This window comes from Strix aluco, chromosome 3 (assembly GCF_031877795.1).
Source record: "Strix aluco isolate bStrAlu1 chromosome 3, bStrAlu1.hap1, whole genome shotgun sequence".
In the NCBI taxonomy this organism is placed as follows: Eukaryota; Metazoa; Chordata; class Aves; order Strigiformes; family Strigidae; genus Strix; species Strix aluco.
Genome location: NC_133933.1, coordinates 16,958,790 through 16,971,875, shown reverse-complemented (window position 1 = coordinate 16,971,875; position 13,086 = coordinate 16,958,790). Strand labels below are relative to the sequence as shown.

Genomic DNA, 13,086 nt, shown 5'->3' with positions numbered 1-13,086 from the left:
GTAGTAAGCTGTCTTTCATTTACTACAGTGAAGAATTACTGTATTCTGGTTTGGTTCACAATAAAAATAAACTGGCAGAAGGTTGGCAGTATCTTTTTAGCTGAGACAAGAACGGCTTTTTCATGTGCTGCTTGGCAATACTGCTTCAAAATCTCTGTCTGCAAGTCATCTGTGATGAAGTCAAGGTGTTTTCACTGGAATCAGCCCTGCTGTCATGGGGTGGCTGCCACCTGAAGTGGCTGTGATGTCCACAGAACTTTTTAATTGGTTTTCTTTGGTTCTAAATTGATGGGAAAGCAGATATTCTGTCTCAGTGGTTTCAGTTGAGACCATGGCTTCTCTGGCATGCTGCTGGCTAGGTAATTACTGTCTTGAGTCTTCCAAGCAGTTACCATTAAATATTTTTATATTCAAAGCTGTTTTGTTATATTTCTCAGGTTATGATCTCAGGTTTCTTGCATGTTGTGACAATGAAAAATGCACACACCCCTGGGTGCCAGTTGTACTGGTTAGTTCTGTGTTCAGAAAGTGACCAAATGACACAAAATATTTTAAGTATTTGGGCTGGTTAGAAATCTACACTTCTAACTGCAAGATGCTGCTTTGAACAAGATTAATTTTATATTCAATTTGTCAGTCTGCTGTTGATTTGAAGAACTTTTCAAAGAGCAGGCAGTTGCACAGAATTACAGTTGGCTGGTGTAGCTGTACTTACCAACTCGTGATTCAAGATAGTATTTAGGAATTCAGACTGCAAAAAGGTAGCTGTTTAGTTTATTAGAGTTGTCTGTATTCGATGTCATTAGGTAACTATTTTTCTTTACTTTCTGAGGTCATTTAAAGAGGTCATTGCTGTTTTTCAGGTATTTCTCAAAGAGGTAATAATTACAATGTTGGTCGAGGGCGTGGAATGCAAAAGAAATTGAAGCGCAAGGATCGTGGACGGGGAAGAGGGGGCAATAAAGGATCTGATGGCTTTCATGAGGTATGTGGGATTAAAGTTGAATTCCTAATGTAGTTGTTACAAGTGACTGGATGCTCTGCTTCAACAGAATAGTATTTCGAAATACGTATCTTTAATAAACTTTTTTCTCTTATCTAGAAAATGACTAGAATTTTCCAACACTTGATGTACAAAGTATACCTGATAAGCTAATACATAATTTTCTTGTTTTTCTTAGAAATATGAGAAACTAGCAGAAAGTGGTTTATGAGCTTTGGTTTTGAATGGTGCAAGAACTTCAATGTTAACTGTATCTGAAATAAGATGTTTTGCTACTACCAGTTCATCTCAGGTTTTTTGGCAAAGCAAATAGACAGCTTTTTCCAGTTTCCATCTGAATCATGAAGAATTCTCCTTCTCTTTCCATAGCTGTGACTGTGGAAATTAGTATACACGTGACCGTTGTTTTCATTTAGTACTTCTTTGCACAGGAATTCGAGAAAACATAGTGTTCAGTATTGCCACAGTATTTGTAAATTTCTCACTCCAGTCTTCATTAAATGAAAAACAATACAAAATTGGTATTGATGGATCAAAAAAACATTTAAGCCAAATCATATTTAAGCCTGTATACTGCCACTAAAATGTCTGTGGTTCTCCTCCCTCTTGCACTCAAGAATGCACATGGCTGGCTTCTTGCTAGTGCGGTGATGTGTGATTCAGCCTCCTGTCCTCCAGCTGGCCTACCTCTGGGGCTCCTGGGTGGTCCTGATCAGATTTTCCTTCCCCTGCCCTGTGTGTGGTAGGGAAAAGAGCAGCCGTTTGATCTGTTAGGATGATGCCTCCTTTATAGGACTCCTTCCTGCTGCTGTAGAGCGTGCCCTGTCCTCCAGCCCCATCTCCCAAGCCGCAGGGAATGATGGAGACGAGGAGGCAGCTGCAGGCAGGTCCCAGCAGGCTGAAAACAAAAAGCTGAGCTCCTGGCTACAGTGAAATAATGAATTCTGTGACGCAGACGCAGACGCTGAGCTGTGTGGTGTGGAGGGGTAACTGTCAAGAGTCCTGAGCTGCATAACGACATCCCTGGGATTCTCTGGGACATGGTTGGAGCATTTCAACCTTCCTCAGACTGTTGTTTCAAGTGTTTTGTGGTGTGGGATGGTTGTTGATTTGCAGTGATCCCATTTGCAGTGTTCCCAGAGAGACTTGGAGCATTGTGTTTATGTGATATTTGTGTTAACCTTGAAGAGGATCAGTTACTAGATTCAAAGCTGCTTTGTCTGAAGCACCTGAGATTTCTCAGGATTTAATGTGTTCGGAGTAGAAAATGGATCTTGACTGATCCAGGAGTAGCATTTCTAGCTCAAAGATTTCTGCTTCTCAATGTCAACAAAATCTGCAAAACATTCTTAGTGCTAATGTTTTGTGACGTTGCTTAATCTGCCAAGCTAAATGAGACCAGACATTTGGTGTGCTGTTGCTTGTGTGTGCTCTCAATGCAGTGTGATGACTCTAGAGAACCACCTCCATTCTGTTTCAGAAGTTTCCTATGCAGCAGTCAGATACCTGCTCATTTTTGTGAAAATGGAAAATAGGAAAAGCCTGTTTCCCTCTATCATCAGATCAGTAGGCAACTACCTAGCACTGCAAAGAGGACATTTTCTGCTGCCTTCTGTTGCAGTGTCACAGAGAGCAGTTCACTAAAGGCCATCCACTTCCATGGTTTTGCTAGCTCTGCCAGGCCCCGTCAACACCTGTCGCAGACTCTCTGGTTAGAGGAGTTTACTGCAGTTTCTTTAGTTTCTCAAGTGCAGATGCCACATGACAATCGAATCATAAGGAGGAACAATTGTTTGCCTCACCAGGTACATAATCTGACGTGTTCAGTCATGATTGAATTGTGCTTCCTCTCTGCTTTGTCTCATGGTGTAAGCAAACGGGTTATTAAAAGGGAGAGAAAAGAAGGTAGGTAATCCATAGATAACAATCACGTGAGAAGCACGTAGAGGGGAAGAATTGGCAAAGTATAGCCTTGTGGCTAAGATGGTCCAGAAGCCTGGCTGATTACTCAACTCCTAGCTCTCTGCAGAGGTGCCCTTAATCAGGGGGCAGTTGGCACTGGCTTGGTGGGTGCCAGGAGTCAGCCTGGCTTTCCAGCATTGTCAAATGAAGTGTGAGATACTTTGGCCATTCAGTGAAATTATTTGTGTCTGTTGTAAGAAGTTTCTGGTTTGGTTGCGTTTATAGAAAAGACTCTGTATTAAAGCAGCTAAGAAAAATAATTTGTGTTTACCTTTACTTTGAGCTGTGGTATAATAATGTTAAGAACTTAAATCATGGTGTAGTTAATCATATTTTGGGGTAACTAGTGCACCAAGGATGCGCTAATATTTTTGCAACTGCACCTAATAAGTAAGCATCAGTAGGATGTTCATTTTTCTTACAGGATGGCAAACCAGTGAAGAAGTGGGTTAATATGAGTCAGGAGTTCATAAATCAGCATACAGTGGAACACAAAGGCAAACAAATTTGTAAATATTTCCTTGAAGGGAGGTGTATTAAGGTAATTATGTACTGTGTCTGTCGGTCTGCTTCTTTGGTGTGAGGAAGGGGAGAAGATGCTCTGTTCTTTTTTACTTCAGCTGATGCAAAGTAAACTTGTATGTTAAAACTCAGTGTTTTGATTACTAATGTTTTGAGTATTTATAGATAAATGCCAGCAGAAGTACTTGGGGAAAAATATCCCCTTCTGTTACACATTTTGAATTATAACAAATTCTGTTAAAAATTACTGTGTTTGCTTATTAGTATATACAGTAAAAACATCTGTGATAGTATCATAAACTTACAGTGACAATGTATCATATGTATCATACATCAAACTTTACAAGTATAAAATCTGTAAATAGGCAATGATTTCTGAATGTATTAGATTATTTCTTGTTTATGTGCTATTGCTAATTTTGAAACATTGAAGGAATTGATAATTATGCAAAATTATTTCTCTCTAAAGTAAAAAGTGGGGTTGTAGTAATAGTTGCCCTACCAAAGTATCATCTTCCTTCAGCCAGCAAGTGGAAGGCAGCAGAAAGAAGAGAATACTATTCAGAGCAGTCAGCTGTCAAGCAAAAACCCTAGCAAGACAATCTCTTATTATATAAAAAAAATTGCTGTTGCTTCGTTTTGAAGCTTATGCTGCTGTGGACTTGAATCCTCTGATGTTAGACTAGTTCAGTCAGTTATAAAACACACTTAAGAAAAAACTGCATGCTTCTCGAATAAGTGAGTTTTTATATTTAGTTTCTCTGTGTATTTAGAGGGTTTTCTACTTCTTTTTCAAATGGTCAAAGTAAAGGTGAAAATCAGTATGTCTCTTTCTCAAACCCGGGGGGCGGTGGGAATTGAAAACAATACATTTGTGTTGCCTTTATATATTATGCTATGCTCAGTAAGATGAGTATTTGCTGCCACCTTCAGTTTTAAAACAGGTGGCTGAAAGAGCACTTAGTGTTTTTTTCATGAAAATAAATACAAACAGTACGAAAAAAACCCGCTCCCACAAAGTAATCCTAACATATACCATGATATGGTTGATATAAATTTGATATTGTTTGGACTCTATTTTTCCTACATGGGAGAATCTTAATACCTTGTTTGTTGGACTTTTGTAAGTTCTCCCACACACCCTTAAAACAGAATCGGGTTTTCTGATCAAGTGCATAATTGTTTATATGGAAAATAATTTCAGTAAATTATTTGTTTAAATGCCTTTTTAATGCTAATTGCTAAGTGGACACAGAGAAGAGAACTGGTACAGTAAGACCAGCTTGTTTTCTGTGACTACTGCATATATTCTTTGTATCCTGATTCAGGAATTGTTTCTCTATGTCCAGGCCCCCATTCACAAGTTTTTAGGGACATGTTTATAATGCAGTTATGTGTTAGTGAAGATAAAAAGTTTAAATTCAGCTAAGGAGGATGTTTTTCCTTAAATATGATATGGAATTACTCAGCATTTCAGATTGATAATATTTTTTCTTGTTTTCTTATTTATAGGGAGAGCAGTGTAAATTTGATCATGATGCAGAGATTGAAAAGAAGAAGGAAATCTGCAAGTTTTACATACAGGGTTACTGCACCAAAGGAGAGAACTGCATTTATTTGCACAATATCCTTTAAAAAAACCCAATTGAATTAAACTGAAAGTTTAAATTTGCTCTTAATTGATGTGATTTTTAAGGGTAGCTATTTCTTTTCTTAAGAGACTATACCAAAAACTGTGTAGATATACTACAAGAAGATTATTTTTCTGCTCAAATAGTTAAGAGGAAAAAATATGTATTAAATTACTGGTATGGTTTTGGTTTTAACAATTTTTAATGGTTTAAAAGATAAAATCCCTTGAAGTTAGATGGATTTTTCCATGTACTTTTAAAACCCTGATCTGTTCTTGTTTGTTATAAAGAACTTGTGTTTTACTCTGGAATTGAAACCTTAATTTTTTTAATCTCAATTTTACAATCAAATATAATGTTAAGGCCACAGTAATGTAATTATTAGCAGAATGTCAAATGGAACTAGGAGGTAAGTTGGTTATTAGCTTTAAAAATTCTTAAGATGTTGCTTTGAAAAGATTAAGTACTGGTGAAGAATTGAAGGATAGTTGACAGCTGAATTTCATAAACTTGCCAAACAGTGCAAACTAGAAATCAGCCTTTGTTAGGAATCCTTAATACATTGCTTACATGAATTCCCTTGCAAGTTCTACCATACAGGAGCAAAATGCTATCAAGGAGATAAGTGCAAATTTTCTCATGCTCCCCTGACTGCAGAAACAAAAGAGCTGTTGGATAAGGTGAGCAAGTCGTAGTCTGTAAACATAAAGTTTGTTGCTGAAACGAGTGGGGGGTGTTGCTGGAAATTGCCGTGAGATTCTCGGGGAGTGTGATGCTAAACATGAATGATGTTAAACTTCCCTGTTGCTCTTTAGCACAGTAAGTCTGTGACCAGGTTAAATACCAGGAATTCACCTTGTCATCGATTATGCAGTTATTTTTAGCTATATCAGACTCATTTATTTTTGCAATTCATGTTACTGCCCAGGAACATTCATTTGCATCCCTTTCTGTGGAAATCTTTATGTACTCTGTAACAAGAAGTGTGGCTTTTATGTTGTCTACATTTAGCTGCCTAGGAGTTAGATATCATCTGAATTACTTCTGCACTCAGGGTGGAGAAAGGAATGAGATGCTTCCTCTGAATGATTCACAAAATTCTGACCTTTGTTTTAAGTAGGATATTCGTGTCTCTCTGCAGTTACTATACAACAGGCCTTAACAGAAAAGAGACCTGAATTTAACGCTAGAATCGTTATGAATCTCCAAATAAGTCCTTCAACTTCTGTCACTTAAAATTACTGTTTGAAGGAAATGGACTTGTGTGAAATTGTCCCTTCCTGACTACAGAAATAGTTTTCTTCCTGGCTGTGAATTGGTGTCCTGCAAACCAAGTAATAATATATTTATAATTCGTCCTAGTTTGATGTCAATATATAGTAGTTCTGTAGCAGGTAACTATATTTAAATGGAACGTGCAAGACTAAAGTGAATTGCATATACTGCAGAATTTACGGAACGTTTGCCACATTGCTTTGTTCTAGGTTTTGAATACTGAGGAGGAACCACAAAATGAAGATGAGAAAGAACTGGAGGAACTCAGAAAGCGTGGCATAGTTCCTCTCCCTAAGCCACCACCAGGTGTTGGACTTCTGCCTACCCCACCAGAGCAATATCCCTTTTCTGAGTCTGACATAGAAAATTATCAAGATCCTTCAGGAGAATATAAGAAAATTCCGTCTCTTTTTGAAATAGTTGTGAAGCCTACTGTGGATTTAGCACACAAAATTGGAAAAAAGTAGGTTTCAGAATTTTGTGTAGAACTCTCCTTAAAACATGTCTGCATAAATATTTAAACAATTCTCTTCATTTCTGTTAGAAGTATATACTTCTGAGTGTATTGCTGAGTTAATGATCTGTCAGATATTTACTATCATAATTATTTACTTATTTAATGCTTTCCATAGAACAGAACTTACTGAGCTTTGATCTTCCAGAAAGTCACTTCACTGGCTCTTGTTTTGGCTCTGTGCCTGCCTTGCCTGTCTCCATTTGCAAAATGAGCAAAGTTTATTCTCTTCTAAGATCTTGTTACAGTTAGCTTTTTCTTGACCGAAGCCAATGGCACACCTAGTGAAGACTGCTGGCCTTGGGATGTTTAAAACTGTTAGTTGCAGCAAATGTCCAGTTCTGCATGTGCTAATATTGGAAAAACATTCTACTTTCAGACAAGCTCTGTCATGTGTTATGAATATATATAGTTACTCTCTTTGAAAGTCATTTTGCTTCTTTCAGATTTTTATCCAACTTGAGGTCAGACATCTGTAAGGGTGAGGAGCGGGACGAGATAGCTAATAGGCTGTTGATCTTTGTAGGTGCAAAGTTTGATTCACTAATTTTATTTTGCCTACAGGCCACCAACCTTCTACAACAGTGCATCACCACCAAGACCACCGTTTCAGGGAAATGACCCTCATTCTCAGCATATGTATAATCCAGGTTCAAGTCCAGGGCCAGGACCCGGCATGTCACAAGGACACAATGGGCCGCCAATGCACCCGGGTTCTCCGGGACATCATCCATGTGCAGGGCCTCAAGGCCCAGGAATGCCACAGAGTCCTCCTATGCAGGGTGTTCCACCAGGCTTTCTTGGACCACAGAACCAGACTGGTATGCCTATGCAAGGACAGCAAGGTGGTCCACCTCTCACACCCCCGGGTCTCAGTGGATCTTACAATGCCCCAGGAGTTCAAGGACATATGGTGAATATGCCAAGAGAGAATCATTGTTCTCCGGGGCCACAGTACCAGCAGATTCCTGGTGAACGGCAGCCCAGTATGAATTATGAGCCTATTCAGAACCCAGCTGATTTCTATGACAATTACTATTCTCATCAAGCTGTACATAACTTCCAGCCAGCTAATAACTCTGGTGGTAAGGACATTTAAAAATTGTTGTTCCTTGACAGGGTGCTTTGCAGCTGTGAGGTATATCATGGCTCCAAAGCTGAGCAGCTGAAAGAATTTGGAATAGAAAGCCAAACCTCCTGGAATGTCTTCAGTGTATAGGCTTTTTCAGCTGATGCTTTCCAGTCGTGTAATATAAGTCACATTAGTTTTGCCTGATTGTTTTTTATTTCCTCTGCTGTAAAAGCTTGTATAGGATAGCTGCTAACTGTTTTTTTTGTACTGCAGATGGAACATGGCATGGGGAATTTACAGATCACCAGGCTCACCTCATGGCTCAAGAGTCCCATCAAAGTGGAAGCGAGTCAGACTGTATGGGAAGCCATATGGGCCATAAATCAGCCATTAATGTACCGGATTTTCTTCCAGCAATGCAGAAAGCCCTTTATGTGAGACTTAGTCAAAAGCATCAAAGAGATGGAGACTCTGTCAGCAGCCAGGGTCAGAGGGCAATGAGCAAAGATGAAGGTAAAATAATTTTGTTAGAGTTACAAACATACTTACTGACCGTGTATTAGCCTGGAACAAATCTGTTGACTTAGATTTTCATCACATTACCATTCACAATTATTGTGAATGTGCAAGTACCGACTCAAATAATACTTTCAGCTGAATGTACTTGCTTTTCTTCCCAGTTTGTTCCAGTGTTTTAGTATACAATTAGTTGCTGCATTCCAGTTCCAAGTAGAAAGATCTGTGGATAATTTTTGGATATAGTTTGCACTTTTTGAATGTTCTGTTGTTGATAACTCAATTACTTCTTAAAATCCCCTATTGGAACAGAAAGGTTATTATTTCTAACTGCCAGTACTGCAAGTGCATCTTAGATTTTATTTATTCAGTTGTGCCTCTCAACCTTTTCTGTGTATTCCATTTCTCTAGAGGAGTATTTTTTTCTTCTGTGGTACCTGAAATTTACAGTGTTCAATCTGAGCATCTCTTCTGTAACCTGGACAACGGAGAGCAGTAAGCCTGCCAATCTGATTGAGCTACACAGAGTACATTTGTCCCTTGGCCTGCTCCCTGCTGCTCCTTTTTCTGAGGCTGCTAGGTTATGGGACCAGAAATACATCTTCTGTCTGACCAAAAGGCAGTTACTGTATCAAATGATTTCGAGGATCTTGTGAATATAATTCTGATGAAATGATGAGGGAGATCTGGAGATGCAGCCCTTCAGGCTACATACAAAACCAGAGCGACCTAGACTAAGTTACTCTGAACTGAAGATTTCTCACCAGTGCTTTAGAGTGACTGGTCATCCTGTCCAGAGCGTGTTTGGAAAGCTGTATAGTGGAAAAATGCTCCTGTTAGCTGCCTCTGACAGCATGTCACTCCCTGTGTGGTACAACTAGCATTGAGGAAACATGTTATTGTGCATTAGATAGTGGGGATGGTGGTGGGCTTCATCTTTGTTTCTCGTTTTACTGAGCCATAACAGACAACTAGTCTCCTTCAGTGAGGAGGAAAGTTTAGAATGTGGACATGAGCACACAGCTGTGTTGATAAGACTTTCCAGTAAATTGCATACGATAGTTGAGAGTATATCCTTTAAAATTAAATATTCTTATTTCTTCCCTTCCTGAATCTTGACCTCTCCCCAAAACCTTGTGATTTGGATTCCACAAATTCCACATTTCTGATTTATCTGTTTTTAAGACTGCTGTAAGGTAGCATTTTATTTTTTGTTCTACCATCCCTCAATGAAGGTAATTTTCATCAAGACGCAGATTTTAAATGTGTTTTTTACTAGTACTGGTAGAAATAATTGTTTGAAAGCAGACTATTTTCCCAGATTAATATTGACAGAGATATTTGTAGAGAGAATGCAGCAAAGCTTGGGAGTATGTCAACTAGCCACAGTTTTTTTGTTATGTCAGTTCGTCTTTGAAATTGATTTTTCTCATTTTAGATTACGGTAGTAATAATCCAGGCAGTGATGATTTAATACCAGGTCTTTTCAGTTTGATTTTACTGAGAAGTTACCCTTTCTGTGAGTAAATGTGTTGTATTCCCTGGTGATCATTTGCTTGAATAATATATTTTTTTTTTTTAGATGACAATGTCAACTGGTATTCCAGTAGTGAAGAGGAAGAGGGGAGCAGTGTTAAATCAATACTAAAAACCTTAAAGAAACAAAGCGAAAATTTTAGGAATCGGCAACAACATTCCACAGAACAGCACATGCTTGGTATTCCTACTGATCCGAGGCTGGCAAAAGAAAAAGGCGCAGGGGCTCAAGCTGCTGACCCGAGACTGCGGGCTTCTCAGAGGTCCAACCCCAGAAAGCCTTCAGAATCCACGTCCTTGGACCCACGGCTTGCACGAGATCCCCGGATGCACAAGGTCAGTGAGGGTGGTCACGCCAGCTCCTCCCTCGGGGGAGCAAAGCTAGATTTACACCACGTGCACGCTGGGGTTAAAGTCAAGCAAAAAGGGATGGATGATGATGAAGAGGACTCAGAAAGAGAACTGAGAGAACGAGCTTTTCTGATACCGTTGGAACCTTTGCCTGGTGTAACGTTAAGGGATCCCCGATCTCAGCTTAGGCAATTCAGCCACATTAAAATGGATGTTACCCTGATGAAACCAAACTTTGCTAAGCATATTGTATGGGCACCCGAAGACTTGCTACCAATACCTTTGCCTAAGCCTGACCCCGTCTCTTCAATCAACTTACCTCTTCCGCCACTCATTGCTGACCAGAGACTTAATAAACTGCGGAATTTGAAAAACGATCCCCATCCAAATGCAATGCCAGCTGACCCGCGACTAGCTGCAAAGGCAAAAAACAACTTAACGGGCAGGAGTGGCTATTTGGATCCATCTGCAGATTCACATGCCAGTAGCTCAAGCAAATTAGGAGATCCTCGCTTACAAAAAAACGTCGATCCCAGACTCCACAGACTGTCAAGTGCAGATACGCATCATGGAGTCGTGAAGGATTCACACCCTCTGAAGTTTGACCCCCGCCTCGCCAGATCTGCTGCTGGCTCATCGCAGCCCTCGGAAGCTGCGACTGCTAAACATGACCCAGATGCTCTGCCTCCCTACGCGCCCAAATTATCATCGAGCGGTGTTAGGCTGGGAACTCCGGGCTCGATACTGAGCGGTATTAGTTTGTACGATCCGAGAGATCACAGCTCATCATTGGACACAGCTCCAGCTAGTTCAGGAGAGAACGGAGAGAACCAGAAAAAAAGTATTTTGAAAAATTCTGGTAAAAATGAACCCAGTCTCTCAGAAGATACATCGCTGCAGAAGGCTGCCTCGAACGTGGAAAAAAATACAGAAGGATCAGCAGAAGCCACTTCAGATAAAGCAAATAGCACCAGTAAATCTCAGGCTAAACACTCCAGCGCTGCACCTGCGGTGCATAATCTTCCTATCCAAGCTTTGTCGGGATTAATCAGACCGCAGTACAGCGACCCAAGGCAGGTTAGACAGCCTGGACAGGTAACTCAGACACAGGATAGTGATCCAAATGGGGAATCAGATGACAAGTCATTAAAGGATGTTTTCAAGACTTTCGATCCAACCGCTTCACCGTTTTGTTAGCAATTGATTTTAAGTCTTTTTACTGTTGTGAATATTGCAGTTTTCTGCTGTTTTGTAACTGGTTTACCTCTTTGCTTTATTTATTTTTAAATTATAATTATCAACACTTTTCAGCTGCTAATCTCAGAACCACATGCAGTTATACAGTATGCTATAGTGTTTGCAAAGCTGTGGTATTTTCTATATAATACTTTTCCAATTTCAGGGAGACTAATAATTGACATGTAGAAAACCCCCCATGTATTGTGTTAGAGCTGATAAAAGCACTTTCATTGTAAATAAGTCATTAAGAAAGTCCGAAGACCTGTATATGTGTGAGCTGTCTCTTTCATAAACAACATTTAGATATGATTGCCACATTTGTATGATTGTATAGATACAAGCAATATTATGTACATTACTGTGAGAGACACTGTTTGACAAGGATTGTCTGACGCATCAAGCCAAACCTACTAACTGATTTAAGACCTACGTATAATGATTTAAAAGGAAAATGTTGATCCTCCTTTTCAGAACAGTTGTTGTAAGACATTGACAGTTTTTATTCATGCAGTCAATATTCTTAGTGTAAAAGAGACCTATATCACATATTGAGGATTTAAAATGTCATATCTTTTAAAAGTATTTTATTCTATGCTGTATATAGAAGAAATTGTGAAGTACATAACTAGAAGAAAGTTACTGTTAAAAGTGGAGAATACCTAAGTTGTCCAATACAAAAAGATTTTTATTTAATTTTTTCACGTATACACAATTCTGATTAGTGCTATAAGTTACATTGTGGTGTTCATGTATTTCAATGTATTTTTGTATTCAGCTGCTTAATTTGTATTTGCTTTTTTTGTATTGATGTAACTGCAGTACTTGTATTCATGGTGTCTTTATGACATTTTTAACAAAAAAATTAAAAAGGGTACAGTTAAAGTCTGGTAATGACTGTGATGTTGACATGTTGGCAGCTAGTTCAGTGTTGCGGAAAGAGCAAGGGGGGTGTGTGAAGGATAAAGGTGACTAAAACTGGTTTTAGTGTAGTCGGTTGGTAGTGGGTTTTTTCCCACCTTGTACAGAATCCAAATGGAGTTAGCTTGCTGCGTGGTTCCAAGGTCAGACATGATTTGGAGAAAGTCGTCATCGTTCTCTTACTACGATGATCAGCATCGCTATAAGAAATGTCATGCATGTTCTTTAATTTCTGATGTTGCATGCCAAGAGCACAACTGTCCTCAAAGCCTCTCTTGTTTTGCCTTTTGGGTTGCTTTTTATCTAGAGGAAATGTAGTCATATCTAGCTAGCTGCGTTTACAATAAAAATTTGCCGTCTGCTCAATTGCCATCTGGTCCCGCCCACTTGGAATGTTTCTTTGCATTAAGCCTCTTCCTTGGTGGACCTTCTCCTCTCTGTTTCTGTTTGTTGGCCCAAGCGATGATTGCAACTGGGACAGCGTAGTGTTAATCACAACTTTTGAGGTTTTGGTTTCTTGTGCTGGTGAGGCAAACAGGCAAAATAC

At 39.3% G+C, this 13,086-nt stretch overlaps 1 protein-coding gene across 3 annotated transcripts in view; it reads left to right on the top strand.

The window, feature by feature from the left end:
• Window positions 1–12,503, top strand: part of ZC3H6 (zinc finger CCCH-type containing 6) — a 28,833-nt gene extending 16,330 nt beyond the window's left edge. For 2 of the 3 annotated variants that reach the window (XM_074817565.1, XM_074817566.1), the window contains 8 exons: window positions 864–985; window positions 3,390–3,506; window positions 5,000–5,113; window positions 5,691–5,798; window positions 6,603–6,856; window positions 7,472–7,992; window positions 8,253–8,492; window positions 10,078–12,503. In XM_074817565.1, the coding sequence (XP_074673666.1) occupies window positions 864–985; window positions 3,390–3,506; window positions 5,000–5,113; window positions 5,691–5,798; window positions 6,603–6,856; window positions 7,472–7,992; window positions 8,253–8,492; window positions 10,078–11,579 (2,978 nt within the window). In that variant the 3' untranslated portion in view covers window positions 11,580–12,503. Of the gene's footprint in view, window positions 1–863; window positions 986–1,071; window positions 2,809–3,389; window positions 3,507–4,999; window positions 5,114–5,690; window positions 5,799–6,602; window positions 6,857–7,471; window positions 7,993–8,252; window positions 8,493–10,077 lie in introns of those variants that run through there. The other variant, XM_074817567.1, reaches the window with a different exon arrangement.
• Window positions 12,504–13,086: the final 583 nt, after the last annotated feature.